The sequence below is a fragment of the Pyxicephalus adspersus genome, chromosome 12 (genome assembly GCF_032062135.1).
Source record: "Pyxicephalus adspersus chromosome 12, UCB_Pads_2.0, whole genome shotgun sequence".
NCBI classification, from domain to species: Eukaryota; Metazoa; Chordata; class Amphibia; order Anura; family Pyxicephalidae; genus Pyxicephalus; species Pyxicephalus adspersus.
The window spans coordinates 44,243,723-44,269,946 of NC_092869.1; the positions used below are offsets into that span (position 1 = coordinate 44,243,723).

At 44.8% G+C, this 26,224-nt stretch overlaps 1 protein-coding gene across 1 annotated transcript in view; it reads left to right on the forward strand.

Moving 5' to 3' along the window:
• FLRT2 (fibronectin leucine rich transmembrane protein 2) overlaps window positions 1-25,882 on the forward strand; it is a 46,075-nt gene extending 20,193 nt beyond the window's left edge. Inside the window, exon 2 of the mRNA XM_072428023.1 lies at window positions 23,152-25,882. Coding sequence (XP_072284124.1) covers window positions 23,558-25,564 — 2,007 coding nt within the window. The 5' untranslated portion in view covers window positions 23,152-23,557 and the 3' untranslated portion in view covers window positions 25,565-25,882. The remainder of the gene's footprint in view (window positions 1-23,151) is intronic.
• Window positions 25,883-26,224: the final 342 nt, after the last annotated feature.

A 26,224-nucleotide genomic window follows, 5' to 3' on the forward strand; every position in this document is an offset into this window, starting at 1 on the left:
CATCAAAACGTCCAGGACTTCCATCTCCCCTCAATCAAACTTTCCTTAGCCACCATCTCCCCGCCATCAAAACTTCTTGAGCTCCCTTCTACCCACCATCAGAACTTTCCGGGGCCCTTTGTCTCATGTCCGCATTGCTCTTTTGAAACAGAGAAGGTACAGAAATACCTCTTGCCCCAACTGTGTACAATCTTTAGGTGACTTTTCCTGTAATCCTATCGCCAGCTGCTGCAGTCTATCAGTTAATTTCCCCGTTCTGTACAGATAATAAATTTAATGGTAGAGTTATAAAAAACTGGAAGAAATAAAACTTGGTGTGTTGTCTATATCAACATCAGCTGTGGTTTTCTTATCCTGGGCCCTTGTGACCCCCCAGGGGCATCCAGCTCCTCTATCAGTCCTCCCGGTATGCTCTGGTGGCCTCTGTTCTAATCTAGTTGCTGTTATAAAATATATATAATGTATGTCAATGTGCTCCAGAAGCAGAGCGCCCCCCGGTGCCCAGGCACAGCAGTGCGTCCTTATGATGAGCTCTCATTGACAGATGGGCTGAGACATTGGGGAGAGGAATGCGGAGACTTGTTCAACCTGTCACGCTGGTATTTCAGGAGATAACCCCCATCATGTGACAGCACCGACTCCTCTTCATACTGTAACCCTTTGTGTCCTCTGTCTGCATCCCACATTCCTCTGACATAATGATCTGAGTGCTGGGGGCCACCAGGGATCTGCCAGGGGCCACACTTGTACAGGACTACACTAAACACTGCAGCAATGCAGGAAACTAACAAACCAATTTGAAGTTTATTATAAAATTGTATAGCATTTTACTTTGCAACTTCATTTCATCTTTTACCCCATAAAAACAAATGAGCGGCTAAAGTGTACCTGTCATTAATGCGTGACCCCTCTAATTATGTATTACCCCCCCACAAAGGTCACATGACTCCCATGACTTTATTGACTTCTCTTAAGTTACAATGTTGTAGTCTGATCACTGGAGGAGAAGGGACTAAAAAAATGCTTCCTCCTGCCTGCAGCAGACTGATGTCATCATCCCAGCCTAGACAAAGTCACTGATTGAAGTTTTTCTGAGAAATGATGTCAGAAATATATATAGCAGAATGACAGGTCCATTTTAATATACAGGGCTGGGTAGGTAGCTTGGTGTTGGTGGGGTCCTGTTTTAACTAATGGGGGTGTAGCACCTCTGATGGTTTTTCTAGATGACAACCAATGCATGCAGGGACACCCGCTACCTGCCGGCATTTACTTTTTTACACCGGCACCATATATATATTACCCCCACCCTCCATGTCCCATGCCAATGTCTTTGGATATTAGCCATTTCGTTATAGATTATCTCAGTCGGAGTTCTCCTTTAAAATCCTGCTTTGACCTCAGCGCTTTGTTCGTTTTCTTTTCTCGCCAGAATCCTGAAATCAGCTTCATGAGCGTGCACGCCGCTTACCGCCAAGTGATGTTTTTAAGGGTTTTTTTATTTTGCACAAAGGCTGCTGAAATTGTATCTGTCGGCCCGATCGTCCGGAGTAATTTGCAGCAATAAAAGCGGAGTGCAGATGTGAGTGTGCAGACTTCTTTCAGCGCCATCATTGTTCCCGCTTTATAGCTACAAATACAAAGGTGGGGGGGGGTATCATTACTGCGGGGGCCATTATGCAAAGAGCGCTGTGTATGATAACCTGCGGTGAGTCGGAGTGACTGAGCGCAGGGGGGGACTTTGCGTCTATCACCACCTGATCATTTGATGAAAAACGCCGGTCCAGACTCTCTCCATCAAGGTCACCTTCCCCCGATATCTACACATCACAGGCCGCCTGATAAGCCAGGATTTGTCTGCACTACCAAAATGCTTCAGTGTCTAAGAATTCCGAATGAGCGCAACCCCAACGAGGGCCACAAATCAGATCGTTTATGTGTTGCCCCCTATAGGGGTGATATGGGCGTAACCACTTCATGGCTGGGTGTGGAGTGAAGGGTAAAGCGTAACTCTGAGACTGAGTTCAGGCAGGCGGTGAGGCTGCTGCCGCCTCCTTACACCTGTTACTGTGCAGTGTCTCACCTGTCCAGGTGAGCGGCTCGGTGCCACCAGCTGCCAAATGTTCAATCATTGGATCACTAAGAACAAGCGCCATGGTTGGAGCTGCTTGCTAGGTGCCAACCACCAGGAGCCACCCTGGCCTCAACTAAGCCCAACGATCAACTTTATCATTTTGCTCTTTATTGATCTGTTAAATAAACCAGTGAAAGTGTTCCGTTATCAGTTACATTGTTTCCACTCCATGAGATGTTCCATGGCCCTGATATAGGGTGACAACACTGTTCCTTCAGTGGTGAATAAGCGTTGTCACCCTGCAAGAGGAAACGTTGTATGAAACCCATCTAAAAGCTGCAGTGTTTTATATTTATGTTCTTGAGATTTATACTTTATTTATTGCTATTATTTATTATTATTATTTCTTGGCCACTTAGTCACTACTATTACATTATTACCCAAAGCATGTTTCTGGGACACAATATCACACACACCTGGATAATGGTGGCGTTACGTGTTAAAGCAAAGGTAGATTTGGTTTGCCCCCACAGGTGAGTGTTACCTGTGCCCTTTACAGAATGCCAACCAGGTAACAGGGCCACTTGAAGATTCTTCTTGCAGTCAGGGCAGTGAATGATGAGTTCTGATTGGCTGATTCTTGTGAATGTTGAGTATACTTTTGCCAATTTGACCTTTATATTATGTTGTTTGCCCCAGCTCCCTATAAGCGGGCATCACATGCACAGTGGGCACTTCTGTCCCTTATGAGGGTCCTCAGCAGATAAATAAACTGATCTTATGCTCTCTCTTTCCGCCCATCATTTGGATGTGGAATTACAGAGCTGTAATATCTTCTAAACTTGTTTGTGATCTTGATCTGCCTTCGGAGGGCCCTCTCCACCCGCCTGCATCTGCTCTCTCCAATTACTTCATCCTTTGGGGCGCAGCAACTGTTTTCTGGCACTTTCCGACGGAGATTAGAAGAATAATTTGACTTCTGCTAAAATTAAGCAAGAACAATCGTAAGTTCCCGGCGTTCAGCTGTAATGGAGGGATTAATAATTCATCTACGTTCTCGGCTTGGGTAGCGACGCGTTCCACAAATCTCCAAATGTTACTCTTAAAGGGACACTAAGCAGGCAATGAAAATGTAATATTGAGCCGGGCTGTGGTCACTGTGCCACACCACTCCATGCTACAATGTATGTCATATGTGACACAGACAGCCACCCTTTGGGCTTCTTTTTGTCCAGTGTACTTTACACATACTATTCACTCATGTGGATCTGATGTGAGTGGAATTCTACAGTCGGAGAATTCACCAGGCCCGGTGTTGGCGGCCTCCATCCCATGATCCCAAAAAAGCAAATAACGTGGAAAGAGTCTGTTGTTCTCTGATAGATTTATTCTAACCAATTAGTTCTGTTGCCATGACCTTCATTTTGCTATTCGGATAATTTTTAAATTTAAAAACACAGCACATCTACAACTACACACATCAATGCAACGCTTTTTAATACACATGCGGTGATTGTGGACTAAAGAAGGAGCTCCAGCATCACTGTTTAGATCTAAATTGTCACCCTAAATTATTTTTTTTTCAAGTTCAGCTGGAATTTACTTTTATATCCTCATGAATATTTTTCTTAGCCTTGCAATGTTCCTCCCACCAGGTCCGGTTGTAAAGACTGGGCATCCAAAGCCAAGCTGCATGCCGATTTATGACCGGTCTTGTTGCAGCCCCTCTCTCCTGCAATCCATGCAGGACCAGCAGCCACACTATCAGAATAGGGCACGGGTGATCCTAGAAGCACCAACCCACCTTTCAGTGCTGAAAAATGGAGGACTGGGATGCGGGCTATAGCAGGATTGCAGTATTACTGAATGTTAGACCCTTTGATGATTTTGTAAAAGCTATAAAGAACCATTGTCCTTTGCTCTGGTAACATTGGCTCCAACAGTCCCTGGATTAGGGAGGGTTTAGAAATCCGGCATTATTTTTCCCCAGCACATCAACACTGGCCAAGCCGAGAGATCCACAAAATATATGAACTTTGGCATCCCTTGCCTCCCCGTATAGTGAGCGGGGCTTCTTCCTCAGGGGTGTACAGTGTTTGTTTGTATCGGCCTCATTCAGCTTTAAATGAAAGTGAATCTGTATAGCAGAAGCACAATTTAACGCAGAGGAAACAGATGCCAAAGTTTCTCAATCGACCAGCACCATGGCCATTGCCAACCCCGGAATTCTAGGGAATGTGAGATCACCCAGAGATCCTCCGTCATTCCTCAAGTGGGGGACAGGGGTCACTCCATGCAAATAGTGATTTTTAGAAAGTCATTATTTGCATAGAGAATTCCGCAGACTGTGCTGGCAGAGGAACATCTTATAAAAAGCATGTCCGCCTCCCGGTGCCTATTTCCGCCACTCATTTCATCTTCACATTTTTTGTTCCCAATACAGGTTTACGTTAGGGAATAATGTGTCCGACACCGTCTAATGATCCCCAGCTCATCTCCAAACCCGCTTTCCGAAGACTCTTCTGTGAAAGGCGTTTTTCAAATTACCTGAAGAGCGCCCCCCTCCCCTCTCCAGCACCTTTTCACATAAAAGCCGAGCGCCATCTCCATTGTGCAGAGTCATTTATACGGCAGAGAGCAATTTACTAACGGTAAAAGCAAAGCTTAGCACTCCATTCATCGGTGAATGGAGCACAATGCGAGCTGGAAGATTATCGTTCTATTGTTGGTGGCGGCGAGACGTCAAATCCCGTCTATCGTTTCCCCAACTCCGCAGACAAACATGCAAATTATAGAGCAAAATGTTTCAATAATTCTCACTTTCCACATTCTAATATTGTACAAATTAAAAAAGTGATTGAGAAGCCAAAATGGGGTAGAAAGTGGTGGGCTGGCAGATGGCATATGAGGGTTGTTATTCTTATAGGGGTAAGTTCTGGTGCTCATAGTTGGGGGGTGGAGGGGGGTTTATAGATGGCGGCACAGATGACCCTGTCCAATATAGAACATATTCATGGATATACAGAGCAGAGACACTGACAGCCTTGGGAATCCTGGAAAAGAATAGTCAATCACTGTCTTCGTTTCCTATATCTAGTGCTAAAACTTGGTTAGAGTTGTTGTTCCAGCCAGTGCTTGGCACTCCAATCCAACATTCTAGATTTTATGTCCCATGGGCAGTACTGGGTGCCCCAATCTTTGGCCATCATTCAGTAATGCCTGTTCTCAGCCTCATGCACCCCTCCGCTCCCTGGGCAGGGCAGTGACCCGGATGGGTGAGCTCTTTATCTAGTAGCTCTTTATCAAAAACTTTGCATGGTGACCAAACAAAAAATTTGCTCTCTTAGATAAAACATATTGTTTATATTTGTATTATAAGATCATGGAGGAATTATTCATGGAAGCTGAGTTTATCACTTGGGGAAAAAGGGATTTTTTAGTATTTGTAAAGAATTTCCAAGAAAAAGTTCTGACAACTGGGCCTATTCCCACAAATCAGCACCGATCACACTGCGTTGCCATTAATCCATTTGGTGGTCCTCATTGTCCCCAGACCTCATCTATCTGCAACTCTTCCATATTCAGATGACAATTCCTGGAATTTGGGGAAGTGCAGAGCGGCAGGAATAACGCATGTGATTGAATTACATTTGAATCCGAAGCGAGGAATGGGTTGTTTAATTTTTTTCCAGAGCTGTGCAGAAATCTGTGGATTAAATGAAATGTATAATGTATAATCTTGTGCTGTTCTCATGTAGCCACCTTGATATGGGGGGGCTCAGCGAATTATCGTGGTCAGGTAACGGAGGCGTTTGTCTCCAAGAGAAGGAACGAGAGGATGGGGGCGGCTTAATTGGTCACGATCTTCAATATTCACTTTACCAGTTGAAATGTAAATGTCCTTCATGATGAAAATGTACCTGAAAATAGATCTGAAAGGGGAAAGAGCTCCCAGACCCCCAGCAGTTCACTAACTAGGTAAAATAACGCATTACCACCAAGGCCATTTACATTACTTATATGTCTGAGCATGGAGTCCTGACATTCTACTAAAAAGCTCCAATTAAAAAAATGCAATTTGTATCTCTTTGTGATTTTCCTTTACAAACTCTGCCTGGTTTAATAAAGATTTCCAAGACTGGTGAAGATAGATTATCATGGGAGAACCTGGGTGATTCAGCAATCTCCATGCCCATTGCCATCTTGTCCCAGGGACTTCCAATGGAGTAGCTGGATATATGTGAGCAGAAACCCTGAGATAGAACAAAAAATGCAAATCGGTATTTATAAAAAAAATAAGAATTGTTGATACACAAAGCAAAACTCTCATCACATTGCATTTATTTAACACCAACTTCCCACCGTTCGCCAATCAGAGCCGTGGTTTGGGCTCGTGCAGCGGCAAATCCCTCCGTGACCACAGCGGCCTTTATACCAGCCCGATGGGAAATGGTGATAATTGGTGTTAGATGTCCGAGTCACAACTTATCCTAATGAATTGCTTTATCTGAGCTGGCGTATCGCCCGACCCGATGAGTGACGGATCCCTCCTGGCCCCGGGTCACGCATTGGTAACTCGAGTCCGGCCGCTGGACGTGATAATCCAACACGCCGCAGACTAAAGATGGATTCAGCTGTTGGTGTCCCAGCAGCTGCAAGCGATATTTTATCCCAACAGCATGTTCTGCTAGTTATAGATGAGGTGAACGTCTCCGAAATATATGGCACAAGAGAAAGGATTTCAAGTGTTGATAATCACTTAACTTTCTAATATTCAAAAAAAAGATCATTGACTTCCCTGGAGTCATTATTAGAGGTGTAAGAAAATCCTCCATGCAACCTATATAGGTAGTCAGAGTGCCTCCTAAAAGCCAATGTAAGTCTAATAGTATATAAGTTCTAGTAAGTCCCCATTTAGAAGATTTCCCTCACTTCCCATCACTGTGACAACCTTCCAAGGAATTAGAGGGATGGTTGTCACAGGATGGGAAGGCGGAGACAACAATACGGACATTGGCAGTTACAGTTACCTCTCCATGAAAAATTAAAAAATGCTGTGCCCACATTCCTCTTATAAGAAGCAATTGTCTCTTCAAATTCACTTTCAATAAACCACCTAGTATATGGCGTTATAAGGCCCAATCACAGTGACCAGGGCCATAGCAGTGCATATATTTGAATTAAGTCATGACATTTGGTCAGGCTGTCCTAATGCACCACATCTGACCTGTATTCATACCTGCAGCAAGTTTTCCATTTCAGCGAGCCATAGGGCATGGCGGTGCATTATTGAGTGTTGCAGTGCATTGTACCATTGGTGCTTTTTAAAATGAATGGTACCAATGTGTTCTTGCTGCATGTGGAATGGGCTGCAAGAAAAAGCCCATGGCACAATATCAGTTCTGGTGCATTGCTGTGTATTGCAGAGCAGATGCATTGGGGTGGCAAGGATTGGCACCACAACACACATACATCGGCTTACCGCCCCCGTAATGCATGTATTCGTTATTTCTTACTATAAAGTCTGGGGAGCATGGGAACCAAATGAAGAACTTCAGCAGCAATGCCCTGATCTGATGGCCAATAGTACCAGCAATGTATGTCTTTATTAATCCAATCATGCGTCTCGACTAAATACCCCACACATTCACACTGCTGCGGTGAATCCCCTTTCCCCCCTCCATGGATCAGCACAGCCTGGGAAATAAAACTCCAACCAGAGAAGGGTGACAACATCCAGTAAATAATGTTGCAGGGCTCTGTGAGTATAAAAATATTTTATGTGTGTTGTAGGATATTCATAGCCACCAGCAGCTGATCCCCCCATTAATCCTCCTCCGTCCCCGGCATGTCACCCCTACATCTGTATAAATATTTCATAGAAATAATTCTGTGATGACTGCATGCCATTTCCCCGGGCCGGTGTCCTAATGGTGACAACAGCAGAGCATGGCTGTGTAATGATAAATGGAAATTCTCCAAGTGACAACATAGAAGCACATGTAGGCAATTACGGAGTGTGGTCACCTTTATAGGAAGATCCATTCCAAGATCTATAAATGTTGAAAGGAAGATGGGGGAGAGGGTGTGCGGGGGAATGGACTCTTTTTGGATAATCAGATTTCTATTCATAATATTCTTAAACTGCAAGTAATCCTTTCGAAATTCTCTACCTGCAATGTTGTCAGTCGGTGACAGGGTCTCTTTAATACAAAGGTAATTACAAACCGACTTCTCATGATTTTTGAATGAATACAAAGCAGGTCTTTTTATTTAAATTTGTCGGCCTTGATATCTGCACGCACTGTGCCCGCTCCTCTTTCAGGCTGGATGGCAGCTCTTTGAATGGCGAGGCTCCGGCGAGGATTGCACGGCGCACAATCTGATGTAATTACTTGCTGGAGTCGATCACACTCCTATCTGATCTGGTGAGAGCAGCAGTGACAGCTCTGTGATTTCCGAGCCAGCCGGGCTCCCCATTGTCTCTAATCCTGCTAAACCTCCGTCAAACGCCTGTCAGGGCCCCATTGTCAGATGGTCGGACGCAGCGCATAGCCGCCAGGTCTTTCCGCTAATTAATCAAGGTGTGTACTCTGCACAACACACTGCCAGTACAAGCAAAGCTTTTATTTTATTTTTTTTTGGATCTGCCTGACAGCACATTTAGATGTTGCCAACAATATAACATCATTTCTGGGGACTCCGCAGCCGGGCAGCTAATCATCCCGAAAGTGACTCCAACACCAGGATTGTGCCATCCCAAATGTGTTACATCCCATATTTTGTATCACCGTAGACGTGTGTGAGAATTAAAGCAAGCTCATCTGTACAGAGACTGATGTGACTGTACAGCACTGTGGTATATGTCAGAGCTATATAAATGTATAATGTCCACCCACAGTTATACACTATTTAGAGTGTCAGCTCCTCTGTACAGAGACTAATAGGACTGGCTCAGTGTTCTCTGTACAACACTGCGGTATATGTCAGAGCTATATAAATGTATATTAATAGTGTGTGACTGTGGGGGGACATTAGAGTGTCAGCTCCTCTGTACAGAGACTGATGGGACTGGCCCAGTGTTCTCTGTACAGCACTATGGTATATGTCAGAGCTATATAAATGTATAGAGTGTCAGCTCCTCTGTACAGAGACTGATGGGACTGGCTCAGTGTTCTCTGTACAGCACTGCGGTATGTGTCAGAGCTATATAAATGTATAATAATAGTGTGTGACTGTGGGGGGACATTGGAGTGTCAGACTATTCCCTATGACCATGAAGCTCATCAATTTCTAAAGATATACAGGACAAAGGAGGTGATGTTCCATATTTCCTCTTTCCCTGAATTTCGTGTACCCTGTGTATAAGAAGGGAACATGTGGCACAGGCAGGTGACAGGTCCTCTTTAGGTTCCTTTGCCCTCTTGTCTCCTCTGTAGACGACCTCTAAATCGCCGTATTAAAGGGAAGAATCTGCACCGATTGAGCTCCTTCTGCTCCCCACGCTCCCTCTATCAGGCCCGGAGTGACATTTATGAATTTTATTAACACTTCCTGTCATAACACAACAATAACCGTTAGCGCCTGACAATGAGGGAAGCGGCTTTATCCCCTGTAAGCCTTCGGTTTTGGCAGTGAAATTGCCGCGCAGGCGAGAATGAATGTCCTTTTTATGACATTCCGCCAGGCCTGTCTGTAATGGGGAATTTTTTTTTTCCTTCAGTGCTCTCTAATGCGGCGAAAGATTATGGGAGACGGTTATGTATATATTAACGCACGTCGAGATTAAGGCCGACGTTAAACCCGGCGATGGGACAGAATTAATGCCGGCCTCCGAGACACAACAATGCTTTGTCATTTTAAGAGTCTGCGCAGAGACGGAGCGCGTTGTGGATTCGGATTTGTCAGCTGCATTCTGGTTTATCGACATTTTTCCTTCTCCCGTCTAACAGTGAAAGTGAGATACACCCACAGACACGGAGGAACAATTATAGTATTGTTATTACAAGAATATCTATTTACTAATATGTGTAAGTCTATATACCCATCATGACTGGGGGGGGGGGTGTATATTTTGTTTTCTATGAAATATCTTGCAATCACATAATATATTTATAAATATTAAATGTTATGCCAAACTCAAATATAAATATCTCAATATTATGCAATGAAATCCTAAACTCCGAGCATATACTATGCAAGGCCAGGAAGCACAAACCCTTCCCCATGTATGTCAGCCCCAATATAACAAATTACAAGGAGCGTATAGAGGACAGACCAAGAAATCCGCTCATCCTGAGAAGGGAAGAACACACAAGGAAGATCTCATGTTCCTCTACGCCCGGGGTCGGCAAACTTTCATGGCCACTAGGCCAATTCATGGGGGGGGGGTGGGAGCACACTAGGCCGGACTCTGAGTCCCGTCCTAATGGCCTAAAGTCCCTCTCCTCTGTATGCATTGCGGAGGAGAGGGATTTACCTTCAGGGTGCTTTCCCTATTTACGGCGGTGGCGGAGGTATGAACGCCGGCCATGGTAAATGGGGTAGCAACAGCAAGGAAGTGGCACCGGAGATCCGGCGGCTCTGGCTCCGGTAGTTCCTAACGCCCCCAGGCAGATCCGGCCGTCAATCCGCGGCTCTGAAGCCGCGGGTTGTTGGCTGGCATTAGGCCGGATCGGCCAGGGGGTGTTAGGCCGCAATGAACTACCGACTAGGCCGTATCCGGCCTAAAGGCCAGAGTTTGCCGACCCCTCTACGCCTTTATCCAGACCCCTCTGATATCCTCGCCCTCTATAGACCCCAAATTCTCTCCACCGCATGCAGAATATCATTCACCACCTCTAAAAGAAGAAATTGTCCCTGTATGCATACCTGGCACTGTGCATTCCAAATGTAATATCCAACCACCACACTAACTATAAAAATCAAAATCCGGCTGAGTCTGGAGTGCTCCAAATACCCCTCCGCATAACTCATGATTTAAACACGGAATATCTAGAGCCCTCCCCGCCATTTTCTTCTACATTTAAGGGGCAGAACGTGCTCCATGGTGTCTTCTGATTGTCTACATTCCGGTCTGGTCTGGGTCAGGGTTGGTGCTGATAAATCCTCATGTAAAGTTTATAATGAAAAGTGAGCCAAGCCAGATCCCTAAACTTCATAGGAATCCTTTTCATATTATTTCATCTCCCTCTCCCATTCCCTTAAAATTGGACTTGGCCAATCCTTTAATGACCCAACAAAGTCATTAAGGAATTGGCCAAGCCTGTTATTTCAGAACCAACTGCATGCTTGGAAGCCCCCTATGTATAACTGAGTACAACAGACGGGAATGTGTCTGGCCCACAATGCCATCTCATCTCCTTACCTTTTTTCACTCCACCAAACAGCTTCTCTCATCTGTAACTCTTATATGATATTTCATTTCTATATTTAAATATGTACATTGCTCAGACAATAGTTTAAGACTTTTCACCATTCTGTTCCTTTACAGACTTTAAATTAGAGAAAACATTGTGAGCCGATTTGTGAGGTCAATCCTTTGCTCGCCTTTCTCTTTAAACAATGCATTACGCCCCCTTGAGGGGGGGTGCAGAGGAAGAATGAGATGATGTGACGGTCGCCATAGCTGAGACAATCTGGTGTTCTGAAACATGCAACAAAACGTGAATGATTTTTAGTGATACAAACTTTCATCATTTAGAATTTATGGAGTGGTCCTGTTTGTTTTATTTTGTGTTTGTTTTATCTTTTTTTATTCCTATTTATTTATTTTATTGTTCTTTTGCTATGACACATCACCATTTTCTGAGTAGTCAAAGAAAGATTTTGTAACCTTCAGAAGACTCCAATCCATCCCCCTTAAAGCCTGGTGACTCCAATGCATTTCATTGAAAATGTCAAATTTTGCCAAAATTTTTTTCCAGATCCGGGAAAAGCAAACTGAATTTTGCTCGGAAACAGAGAAAGCTCGGGCTGGGACTTTCTGTCTATGTATTATTTTTTAGTTTTTGATCTGCAGATGACAGGAATAATCCATTTTTTTTTCTTGCAGTTGTCTTGCTGTGTTTTTGTTGCGTTGTTTGTGATTTGTGTTATGCATTGTGTCAGGCGGCACTGTACACGCGGTGATATTGATGGATTGTGTAGATTATCAGCACGCTCTGTTTTTGTTTCTTTGTACAAACATCCTGAGATCTATCGATATTTCATTCTCTCTCCTCCCAGCAGGCGTAGAGTTACCCCAATCTCTCACTGCGACGCTGAAACTGATTCCTCGGTGTCCTGGGATTCCACAAGGATTTAGTGTCACCGCAAATACTTTCCTTACGTCAGGCCGGGGTATTTATATCGCCCTGCGGACAGACTGCGCTATGTAAGTCACTTCTGTCACCTGACCGTGTTACAAACGCAGCTGACCACACAAAACGTAACGGGAGACTCGACGAACGCACATGCAGAGTTTACATTCCACAAAGCTGAAATATGTGAGTGAAATACGCAGCCCCCTGGCGATGGGGACAACGGAGAGGCAAATGGAGACCAATCGGCTCTGAGGTCGAGGATTTAAGTAAAACTAATTCAGAGCGAGATTCTCTGATTGCGTATTTACTACAATGTGTAGAACTCGACAAAACCGTTTCATTCTACAACTGTATACAACTGTATACCCCCCCCATAGAACACACCAAGGTTTGCTTTTCTGCTATAGGCCGATTTATTTGGTGATAACACCTGGTGACTTAAGTTACCTGAACGCAGACTAAGTTTTCTTGAAAACCATAATATATGACATTATGAAAACTGGTAATTATTAATACACAGTATTTATATATCGGCGACATATTATGCAGCGCTGTACAACGTCCATAGTCATGTGACTAACTGTCCCTCAAAGGAGCTCACAATCTAATGTCCCTACCATAGTCATATGTCATTAATACAGGCTAAGGTCAATTTTGGGGGAAGCCAATTAACCAAACTGCATGTTTTTGGAATGTGGGAGGAAACACACACAAACACGGGAAAACCTGCAAACTCCATGCAGATAGTGTCCTGGCCGAGATTACTACTAGATTGTAAGCTCTTCCGGGAAGGGTCATCCCCTTCTGTATCACTGTCTGTATTCGTATTTTAATGTACAGCGCTGCATAATATATTGGCGCTATATAAATCCTGTTTAATAATAATAATTCCAACCTGTGACGCAGCGCTGCAAAGAGTGCTAATAATAAACTACAAATAAAAAAACATACAAACATACAAATAAAGTTCGATTTTAACCATAGCTGTAGGGGAGAAAATATTTTCCATTAAATAAAAAGTGGATAAATTATTTTATTTTGTGTTTCTTTAAATTATCACCAAGAGGTCTATTCATAAAACTGGGAATTATTATTAAACAGTATTTATATAACGCCGACATATTACGCAGCGCTGTACAATAAATAGGGAATCAAACATTCCCTTAAACATTCTCTGCTGGGAATCAATTACTGCCATTGAAACATGTAAACTTGAAAGATTCCCACCAGGGAATGTTTGAGCGAATGTCTTATTCTTGAATAGAGCTCTATAATGACATTTCTAATATACAAAGCTTGGCACAAATATCTGAAAATTTAAAAAAAAAAGGAAGCAAAATTACAAACAAATCAAATGAAAATAAAAACAAATATACATTCATGTAAAAAAAAATAAATAAAGAGCACTGACCAAGAAGATGATAATTTGGGCTGATTGGAATAGTAAATTGGATTCTTTTATATGGAATTATTTTGTAACGTGTACTGTTACTGCTTTTTCTGAAGATTTCCGATATTTTACCCGATCGTTGCTGCAGCTGTAATCATTTAAGTCCAAGAATTTATTTTATAAGGGGTAGAGTCCATATGTGAATCTAAACCTCACAATACTCGCCCATCCCGATTTGATCCCATGGCACCTTTATCTTCTTCATCCTTGGCCAGGCTGGGATGATGTAACATTCATTCATTCTTGGCAAGTGCAGGGGAAGCCGGGATTGCCGGATATCTTCGCCCTCCATGCGACCATCGCAGAAGGGATATCGCCTGCCTGACTGCAACTTTTTAAAAGTGGAACTTTAGTTTTGCTTTAAAGGAATGCACAAAATAAAAACATAACTGGGCTCCGGTGCCCGTAGGTGGGGGTGAGGTCACAAGCAGAATTGGGGGTCCCCTGCTCTGCCCAGAAGCCCCCACATGACACAAGCATTCACATTCCACCTCTCCTGAATAAAACTCTGCCCGCGGCTTCTCCCGCCGCTTCTATCCTCAAGCGACTTCGGAGGGTTCCCGGATGAGGCGACGAGCGCCCCGGTGTTGTCAGACGCAGTAAATATAGAGAATTGTTCCCCCCGCAGAGCTCCCGCTATTCCCATCCAATGTCAGGCAGCCCTTGTGATATCGGAATTGTCATTCCACATTCAGCTCGGCAGCCATAAAATTCTTATTGCATTTGTCTGCGCAGTTGCTTAAAACGAGCGGCGGTGCTTACAGACAATTCCGATTTTCCTGAGCCGAGCTTTTAATGACCTCTGTTTATTAAGCGGGGATGGAATTGGCTTCCAAATGTAGATTGGGAGGGGGGAACGGCACTTTTACGAGCGTGTAAGCAAAACCACAAGCGCACTTTGCTAATAGGCCTCTGCCGTGCACCTTATCCTCGGCGGAGGAGCGGAGGGCTGGGTGTGCGGCAATGATCCAGAAATCCTGAAACCGACAACGCGTCCACTGCTCATCTCAGCAACTTTCTAGACCCATTTAAAGCAGATGGAAAGATTTAGTTTGCTCTGTGTGTAATATTTGTAATAAAATCACCGTCATTTTCTTATGATGATCTCCTGTGGCCAATCTCTTGCTCCAGTGATGGCTTCATGGCATTTTTCAGGATGAGTTTTCATGATGGTGGCCAAGTAATGTGTATAGAAACAGCCTCATTGGCTGGCAGGGTGACAACACTGAGATGCAAATGCAGGAGAGACACAGACTGTTGTCACTCTTTAACAGGAACTTGGCAGGATGATAACTAAACCTTTTGTCCATTGGTCACCCACAATTTTGATTCATTGGAATTCAATCATGGAGGCTCAGTATTATGATGACCTGACATGCATGCGAGTAAAGTGCAGACATGTCATCATATACACAGACAGTATTGTATTTCAGAAAATCTCCATCATTTAGAGGGACGTCCTTGTCATCCGGAATCCTTTGTGTACCTGTCAATCTTTCAGTGGATATTGCTTACCATGTAATGCCTAATCTGTGCTGGCATTTCACGATTATCTGCTCTGCCCAGGGCTGCACAAATGTCTGTTCCTGAGAAACTGAAGGGAAGAATGTGCACTCATGGTGCCCATAGAGTGCCCATACCGAGAGGACACCCACATGGTGCCCATAGATTGCCCATATAGAGAGGACACCCACATGGTGCCTATAGATTGCCCATATAGAGGGGACACCCACATGGTGCCCATAGATTGCCCATACAGAGAGGACACCCACATGGTGCCCATACAGAGAGAACACCCACATGGTGCCCATAGAGTACTCATACTGAGAGGACACCCACATGGTGCCCATAGAGTGCCCATACAGAGACAACACCCACATGGTGCCCATAGAGTTCCCATACAGAGACAACACCCATATGGTGCCCATAGAGTTCCCATACAGAGACAACACCCATATGGTGCCCATAGAGTTCCCATACAGAGACAACACCCATATGGTGCCCATAGAGTGCCCATACAGAGACAACACCCATATGGTGCCCATAGTGTGCCCATAAAGAGAGGACAACCACATGGTGCTCATAGAGTGCCCATACTGAGAGGACACCCACATGGTGCCCATAGAGTTCCCATACAGAGACAACACCCATATGGTACCCATAGAGTGCCCATACAGAGAGGACACCCACATGTGATAACTAAACCTTTTGTCCATTGGTCACCCACAATTTTGATTCATTGGAATTCAATCATGGAGGCTCAGTATTATGATGACCTGACATGCATGGGTAAAGTGCAGACATGTCATCATATACACAGACAGTATTGTATTTCAGAAAATTTTCATCATTTAGAGGGACGTCCTTGTCATCCGGAATCCTTTGTGTACCTGTCAATCTCTCAGTGGATATTGCTTACCATGTAATGCCTAATCTGTGCTGGCATTTCACAATTATCTGCTCCGCCCAGGGCTGCACAAATGTCTGTCCCTGAGAAACTGAAGGGAAGAATGTGCTCTCATGGTGCCCATAGAGTGCCCATACCGAGAGGACACCCACATGGTGCTCAAGGAGTGCCCATAAAGAGAGGACACCCACATGGTGCCCATACAGAGACAACACCCACATGGTGCCCATAGAGTGCCCATCCCGAGAGAACACCCACATGGTGCCCATAGAGTGCCCATACAGAGAGGACACCCACATGGTGCCCATACAGAGACAACACCCACATGGTGCCCATAGATTGCCCATATAGAGCGGACACCCACATGGTGCCCATAGAGTGCGCATATAGAGAGGACACCCACATGGTGCCCATAGAGTGCCTATACAGAGACAACACCCACGTGGTGCCCATAGAGTGCCTATACAGAGACAACACCCACGTGGTGCCCATAGAGTTCCCATACAGAGACAACACCCATATGGTGTCCATGGAGTGCCTATACAGAGACAACACCCATATGGTGCCCATAGCGTGCCCATACAGAGAGGACACTCACATGGTGCCCATAGAGTTCCCATACAGAGACAACACCCACATGGTGCTCATAGAGTGCCCATACTGAGAGGACACCCACATGGTGCCCATAGAGTGCCCATTCAGAGAGGACACCCACATGGTGCCCATGGAGTGCCCATACAGAGAGGACACCCATATGGTGCCCATACAGTGCCTATACAGAGAAGACACCCATATAGGGCCTGTACAGAGACAACACCCACGTGGTGCCCATACAGGGAAGGTATCCATCTAGAGAAGGTGCCCATACAAGTACCCATACAGGTAAGGCTCCCATATGGTAACCTTAAAGAAAAGGTGCCCATACAGTGAAGGCACCCACAGGTTCCTATACAAGGAAGGTACTATTACAGTGCCCATATGGTGCCCTTTAATAGAAGTTTCCCAGCCACAGAAGGTGTTAATGCGTCAAAGTGCCCATACAGAGAAGGTGCCCATACGTAAATGGTGCCCATGCTGCCACTATCCCCCTTGTGATTCTCCTGGCAGCACCATGTCATTTACAGATCCGACCTCACACATTTATTCTCTGGCACGGCATTCATCGTGTTTATTCTTTGACCAATTTCCGTAGTTTTGTGCATGGAGTCCCCTGCAGTTTTGTCTCCGCTGTCCTCCAGCTCTGTCACTCACCCAGTGGGTGCGATGCTCTGCAGCTCCTTGTCGTGCCGGCCCAGAGGCGTAGTGCAGATCTGGATTTGCAGCCTGAGATCCGGGTCCCCGCCCGCTGCTATTATGGGTTTTACTGGGGTGTAGCACAAAATACCTCACTGATCTCCCTGCGGCTTCTGACTGCCGAGACACCAGCAACAATTTTATATATTGCAAATTTATTAGATGACAAATTGTTACATCAATGTACAACCTAAATCTGGCTGCTCGTGCTGCATTGTGACTGATTTCATGGTGGTGACAACAGTGGACCATGCTTGTGCAATATGTGCTGAAACAACCACTTGTAGTCTCCATTAAAATCCCATGTGACAACGCAAGATCACAACTGGGATACATAGATAAAGTGTTGTCACCCTATAACAGGAAGTGATGAGGGTTTTATAAGATTTTTATTCGTTGGGTTTGCTGATATTTTCAGTGAATTTTCCCTGGCTTAGTTATGGAAGGGTTAATGTGGCACAATGGCACTTGCAGCAAGGTGGCCGGATTGTGACACAAACCTCAGCCGGTTGAGAGGGATCGGTAGTGACAGTTGCAATTGAGTTAGCAGCGTAATCCTGTTACCATATCGCATTATTCAGCCTCACGTCATCCGCAGTAATGGGAATGGAGCCGTCCGTGCGCTGGGCACCCCCTGACTGCTAATGCTTCCGCTGGCACCAATCATTGGGGGGGTTATATAATGCAGAATATTTGGGGACGTTAATGGCACTGCAATCGATAGACACGGCAGCCAAGCCAAGCAAAATGCTCACCTTGGACCGAGCAAACAATTTGCAAACTGGAAGAGAAGACACAAATTAATTTCAGGGATTTTGTAAATGCAGAATTTATGCCACAATCCATGGCGGTGCCACAGGCTGCAGGCAATTCCCATAAACACCCCTTTACCCGCATTGCGCCCCCTTCACCAAAGATTTATACATTCTATGTAAACCCCAAACACTGAAATCCCATAGAAGTCTTTGCATTATTTTCCAGGTGATCCTGCCATGATGGCTCTTCCGGTTATAGGGTGACAACACTGGCAGTACAATGCGCTGGCTCTGATGATGATGGCGCCTTGCTGCATTGATTTTAGGATTGAAGATGTCCAAGTCATGGTGGAGCCATGCATAGACATTGGTGGGAGGGCGCCACCTAGAGGTCTCATTATTAATAAAAATCACGGCTTGTTCTGTGATTGGCTTAACCGATCCAAAAAGGAATCACCCGGCCTAAAGCCAGAGCATGGAAATATTATTTATATATTGCAGTGTTGACTAAGCCAAGGGTCAGTTATTGGGGATCAATGGGGGTCATTTCCTTCTAATAGTTTGTGTAGTTTATAGATAATGAGGGGTTTATTACCTATGCAGGCTTTGCTCTTCCCTTGTGTATAGATGAAGGTTTATCCGTGTGATTGTGGTTCAAAGAGCCAAAAAAACAAAACTTACACTAAATAAATAAATAAGAATGACTTTTAGGTGAATAATCCAGGACAGAAATAATTCCCCCGATGAAAACCCTCCGTTGTTTCATCTCTGCAGCAGATTTCACACGGCGTTTCCATCACTCCAGCCGCTCCATTCTCCTTCCAAAATCCCTTTTACGTTTAACCTGCCGCTGACCGCGGGCTGCATTCCCGGTAATAATGCGTTTCATAAATAAACGCCGAGCCTCCCGCTGCTTCCCCGTGTCAGAAAATGGCCGGTTTGCCGCCAGAACCCCCTAATAGCGTAAATATCAGATTTAGGTTGGGGAAAAAAAGAAAATGTTAAAAAGCCGCCGATGAACTGTAAATGTTTGGATTGGGGCGGTGAATGTTTTTTGAAAACCCGGAAAAATTTTGTGATTTGTGCAACGCTGAAAATATAGGTTACACCGCTCCCCGCTGAAATTCTGAGGGTCGGTGAATTATTTATCGGCGTGGGATTGGCTGAGCCGTGGCAGCGGCTGGTGGTGGAGGGCTTGGGGACCCGCGAAGCGATCTGTCGCCTTTCACATGACTTGCAGGACCTAAATCCGATGAGATGGAAATGTTACACAAATCTGCCATAAATCCCGGAGACCCCACAGTCATCGGTGTGATCTATCCATCGCCATTTGTTTTGTGACAAAGTCCGGGGAATTTTCCTCTGTTGTGTGATACTTCCCCCAAATCTTAGATTGTAAGCTCTTCAGGACAGGGTCCTCTCCTCCTCCTGTCTGTATCTGTTTATCCATTTAATGTACAGCGCTGCGTAATATGTTGGTGCTATATAAATCCTGTTTAATAATAATTTGTCACCATTGGAAGGTTTCATCTCTATCACTGGTCTGGTGACCGGACGTTGAGACAATTGTGTCTTTGGCAGACACACCTCTTAGATTGTAAGCTCTTCGGGGAACCGATCCAAAAAGGAATCACCCGGCCTAAAGCCAGAGCATGGAAATATTATTTATATATTGCAGTGTTGACTAAGCCAAGGGTCAGTTATTGGGGAACAATGGGGGTCATTTCTTTCTAATAGTTTGTGTAGTTTATAGATAATGAGGGGTTTATTACCTATGCAGGCTTTGCTTCCTCCTCATTCATCCTGGATAGTGACTGTGCTTTGCTCTTCCCTTGTGTATAGATGAAGGTTTATCCGTGTGATTGTGGTTCAAAGAGCCAAAAAAACAAAACTTACACTAAATAAATAAATAAGAATGACTTTTAGGTGAATAATCCAGGACAGAAATAATTCCCCCGATGAAAACCCTCCGTTGTTTCATCTCTGCAGCAGATTTCACACGGCGTTTCCATCACTCCAGCCGCTCCATTCTCCTTCCAAAATCCCTTTTACGTTTAACCTGCCGCTGACCGCGGGCTGCATTCCCGGTAATAATGCGTTTCATAAATAAACGCCGAGCCTCCCGCTGCTTCCCCGTGTCAGAAAATGGCCGGTTTGCCGCCAGAACCCCCTAATAGCATAAATATCAGATTTAGGTTGGGGAAAAAAAGAAAATGTTAAAAAGCCGCCGATGAACTGTAAATGTTTGGATTGGGGCGGTGAATGTTTTTTGAAAACCCGGAAAAATTTTGTGATTTGTGCAACGCTGAAAATATAGGTTACACCGCTCCCCGCTGAAATTCTGAGGGTCGGTGAATTATTTATCGGCGTGGGATTGGCTGAGCCGTGGCAGCGGCTGGTGGTGGAGGGCTTGGGGACCCGCGAAGCGATCTGTCGCCTTTCACATGACTTGCAGGACCTAAATCCGATGAGATGGAAATGTTACACAAATCTGCCATAAATCCCGGAGACCCCACAGTCATCGGTGTGATCTATGTATCCATTAACATTTGTTTTGTGACAAAGTCCGGGGAATTTTCCTCTGTTGTGTGATACTTCCCCCAAATCTTAGATTGTAAGCTCTTCAGGACAGGGTCCTCTCCTCCTCCTGTCTGTATCTGTTTATCCATTTAATGTACAGCGCTGCGTAATATGTTGGTGCTATATAAATCCTGTTTAATAATAATTTGTCACCATTGGAAGGTTTCATCTCTATCACTGGTCTGGTGACCGGACGTTGAGACAATTGTGTCTTTGGCAGACACACCTCTTAGATTGTAAGCTCTTCGGGGGAGGGTCCTCTCCTCTTCATGGGATATAAGACCAATAAGTTAAACATAGCAATCCCTAATTGATTGACAGGAGTAATGTTTTGTAATCTAACGCGTTTCGCTGATAGGCTTCCGCAGGGGAAGTCATAAAGAAACCCCGGCTTTTTCTTCTCCATGCTTTAACTTTCTTCTCTAAAGTTGCTCCTCAGAGGGCGGCTATACCTGAGAGTACTAGGAGGAGGTTTTCGTACATAGCGCCAACATATTACGCAGCGCTGTACAATAAATAGGGGTTGCAAATGACAGACAGATACAGACAGTGACACAGGAGGAGGAGAGGCCCCCGCCCATAATATTTTCCTATTCTCCGCTTTATATAGAAACAATCAGAAGGACAGGCAGACCTTTCTATTAACAGCCTTGCCAATCAGAAATTTAAGCCATATCTTGATAACTCGGAGGGTAATACAGTCGATGAATACACAACAACTGGTAATTTAACAAAAGGAGCGGTCATCAGGGTCATTCTCCATTCCTTAGGTCTGGGTTTAAGCAAGGATGCTGAGTACATTATCTGTATTCAGGTGACCACTAGAGGGAGCATTTACAAACCGGTCCATAAACCGAGTTCAGCAACAAGGAATTGTTACAATTTGATACAAAGTGATAGGAATTGATGAAATGCTGAATGAGCTAAAAAACGTCTTTAACAATAACTGGCCCAGTTGAATGTGACTAACTGCTAAAAGCTATACCATGGCCTGGATGGGAGCATTCACATTTCCATGGCTGCCTAAGTGTTTGTGTTCAGGGTTGGGTTGAAATTCACTGATTCCGTTCAGCTCTGTTTGGTCTAAATACATTTTTAGTTTTAGTTCTCCCCGAGTGCCCAGTTTGCAGCTCACCAGTACTGCCGATTTGTAACCATTCATTAATTTCAATTGAATGAATATGAATGAATATAGCAAAAAGCAATTTAATTGGCTGGCAGTTATCAGAGCACCACCGGCCAATAGAAATGCTCTCTCAGTGTGAATAATTATTCATCAGTCAGCTGTATATTATTAGGGGTCTCCAGTGTCATATTTTGGCACGGCTTTGGTTTTAGCTGAAGCCAATATTGGCCCCTGATGAAGGATTCCTGGACCCAGAGATGTGTTGAAGCAACAATACTAACTTATATTGAACATTTGCGATGGGGAAGGCGGCCGCTCCCTATTTCCTCTCTAGGTGGGAGATTTTCTGGCAGGGATTTTGTTTGCTGTTGGGTGACAGTTTGGGCAGATCATGGTGTGTGCTGCATGAGTGTCTATGGGAGGTTCTGTACTCAGAGGAGACATTACAAGAGATTTCCTCTCCAGATTTTCCATCATTCATGACCTCCCTCATACGCCCTCCCGCACCTTCGTTTGTTTTGTATTTTCCTCTCTTCTTCATATTCTGGATATCAGTTTGTGGAGTAATCAGGGTGGAGTGCAGTGCGTTACCTGAACTGTGTACAAAACAACCAGCTGCACCTCTTCACGTGACAGGGGGCAGAAAGTGTGGGAGTATAGATGGCATTATGAGGTCTGTATATCAATCCAGCACAGGGTTCAGTGTTCCCTGTACAGCACTGCAGTATAGGACTGGCTCAGTGTTCTCTGTGCAGCACTGCGGTATATGTCAGAGCTAAATAACTGTATAATAATAGTGTGTGACTGTGGGTGGGGGGGGGCATTAGAGTGTCAGCTCCTCTGTACAGAGACTGATGAGACTGGCTCAGGCTCTCTGTACAGCACTGTGGTATAGGTTACCTACAATGCAGAAATCATGTTACGGGTTGGGTAGCTGTGTTATGGAGCGTTGTAGTTCAGCTGAGTCCTCCCGGAGGAGCAGACCACGGTTAGGTGTGAAGAGTCCTTATTGTTCTTAGTTTTGGTGTTGCTTTCCTCCTGTGAAATGTTACGCTCTGTCAGTTTGATTTTCCTGACATATTATTTTCATGTTTACTGACATGCATGTGTTTCTCTTTTATGGGTTCACTTTTCCTAACCTGCTTTTTCTATTCTCTGGCAGGTCATGCAGCTGGAAGTTGAAGGAGAAGAAGTGAAAGAGATCTCGCAAGCCGAAAGCGTTCTCCTCTGACAAGACGGCGGCTCGCCCTCCCAACAAGCACTGTGCCAAAAGCCTCCTCAGTTTCACGAACTTTCTTTTCTTGTGGAAACAAAAACGGAAACTACAAAGTGATTAATGAGCACTTCAATTTCTTCGGCCAGTGTGCAATCCTGGCTAATGAGACTGCTGTATCGCCATCCATGGCAGGAGGTGTGCTCATCAAAGGATTACGGCACCTTTGGCTGTGATGAGATTTATTCTTGCCAGATGGCCGGACAAAAGCACATTAAATGCTGAGATTTGCACTTTGTGTTTGCTTTTGCACCTCTCGTTTTAGCAAGGGCCTTTTATTTTTTGAAAACCAGAAATGGGCCTTCGGACAGTTTTGTGGCCCAAGGACTGGGTGTCTTTCTTAAAGTCCTGGATTCTGTTTTCGCTTGGGCTTTCCATGCAGTTGACTCAAACATTGGCGTGTCCAAAGGTGTGCCGCTGCGACCGGAACTTTGTCTACTGTAATGAGCGGAGTTTGACCTCAGTGCCTCTTGGAATTCCGGAGGGTGTAACCGTGCTCTACCTCCACAATAACCAAATTAACAATGCTGGATTTCCTGCGGAACTGCACAATGTCCAATCGGTGCACACGGTTTACTTGTACGGCAACCAGTTGGACGAATTTCCAATGAACCTTCCCAAGAATGTCAGAGTGCTTCACCTGCAAGAAAACAACATACAGACCATTTCAAGGGTGGCTCTAGCACAGCTTTTAAAACTGGAAGAGCTGCATTTAGATGATAACTCTATCTCAACGGTAGGGGTGGAAGATGGAGCTTTCCGTGAAGCAGTTAGTCTAAAGCTGCTTTTTCTATCCAAGAATCATTTGAGCAGTGTGCCAGTTGGCCTTCCCTTTGACTTGCAAGAGTTGAGGCTGGATGAAAACCGTATTGCGACCATTTCAGACCAAGCCTTCCATAACCTGACCGGCTTAGAACGTTTAATACTGGACGGCAATCTCCTATCTAACAAAGGAATTGCAGATGGAACTTTTAGCCACCTACCCAGGCTGAAGGAGTTTTCTATGGTACGTAACTCTCTCACTAGTCCTCCTACCGATCTCCAGGGCACCTATTTGGTAAAGCTGAACCTGCAGGACAACCAAATTAATCACATACCGGTGTCAGCCTTTGCTAAACTGCACAAGCTTGAGAGATTGGATATATCAAACAACCGACTCCAGAGGTTGGTCAGGGGAGTTTTTGATAACCTAACCAACCTAAAACAGTTGACTGCACGGAACAACCCCTGGTTTTGTGATTGCGGAATTAGGTGGGTTACTGAGTGGCTTAAATCTCTTCCGGCTGCCATCAATGTCCGTGCTTTTATGTGTCAGGGACCGGAGCATTTCCGGGGAATGGCGGTTAGAGAGCTCAATGTAAACCTGCTGTCTTGTCCAACTACCACACCCGCCTTGACAATTGTTACCCAACCTCCTCCAACCACGGCCCCAACTACCCCTCCCACAACTGTTTTTATCCCTACACCCACTGAAACCCCGGCAGCCCCTGCAGCCCCAACACCTACCCCATCGCTTGCTCCTCTTACTGTGCCCGACCAGGAGGTCATAGTCATAGAGAAAGTCACCCCACCTATCCAAAAGCGACTCCAGCTGTCCATTCGCTCTGTGAACGATACCTCCATCCACATCAGCTGGTTGACTTTTGTTACAGTTGTCTCTTACAAGCTGACTTGGGTTAAAATGGGCCACAGCTTAGTGGAAGGGATTGTGAATGAACAAATAGTCAATGGTGAGAAGCATCATTGGACCTTGTTGAATCTGGAACCTAAGTCCACATATCGGATCTGCTTGGTTCCGCTGGATTCTTTTAACAACTACCAGGCAGGTGAGGAGACTGTGTGTGCAGAGGCCACCACAAGGGCCTCTTCAATGAATAATGGAAACAACAGCCCCTCCAGCCATGAACAGGCCACGACGCCAAGCTTGGGCTCCCCATTTCTGCTGGCAGGGTTAATTGGGGGTGCAGTCATTATAGTACTTGTAGCCCTTTTAAGCATCTTCTGCTGGCACATGCACAAAAAGGGACGTTACACATCCCAGAAGTGGAAATACAACCGTGGCCGCCGGAAAGACGACTACTGCGAGGCGGGCACTAAGAAGGACAACTCTATCCTGGAGATGACAGAGACCAGCTTCCAGATCGTCTCCTTAAACAATGACCAGCTCCTTAAAGGAGGTTACAGACTGCAGCCCATATACGCCCCAAACGGGGGCCTCACTTACACAGACTGTCACATCCCCAATAACTTGAGGTACTGCAACAATAGCAGTGTTCCAGACTTGGAGCATTGTCACACGTGATAGGGACTTTGGGGACCCGGCCAAGCAGCGACGTAAAAGAAACGGACTCTGCCGAAAAGAAATGAGACAAAAAGACTCAATATGAAAAGTAAAAAGAATTTACATTTGATATTAGGCAGATGCATTTGTGCATCGGATACTCTGTAATTTATACGGTGTACTATATAGTGGAATTTAAACAAAAAAAAAAAGTGCTATCTTTTCTATTTCCAGTTCATTGCAAACAGTTTTGTAACTCTTTGCTTTTTAAATATTTAAAATTGCTGAAATATTGTACAGGGTTGTACAATAATAACCAGTTTGCCATGATAACGAAAATGGATGTTTTTATTTTCTTTGTCTTTTTTTTTCTTATTTGTAATCCTATTGAAGGATTTAGGTTATATGAGAAATACGGGGGCTGGGCTCCCTTTGTGAAAAAGTAATTAGCTTGGTTTTCTGGGTTTATATTGGATTATCTAAGCTGCCATTGCTGAGCTCACCTTATAGAATGGTAGTTATTTGGATGTAAAGCTGGCTTCACCATCTTCAATCACACATCTAAAACAAGCGCGCAGATAAATGGGTGGCTGCAGATAAATGGGTGGCTGCAGATAAATGGGTGGCTGCAGATAAATGGGTGGCTGCAGGTAGCTGAACACCTGAGCTGTATACTCACTG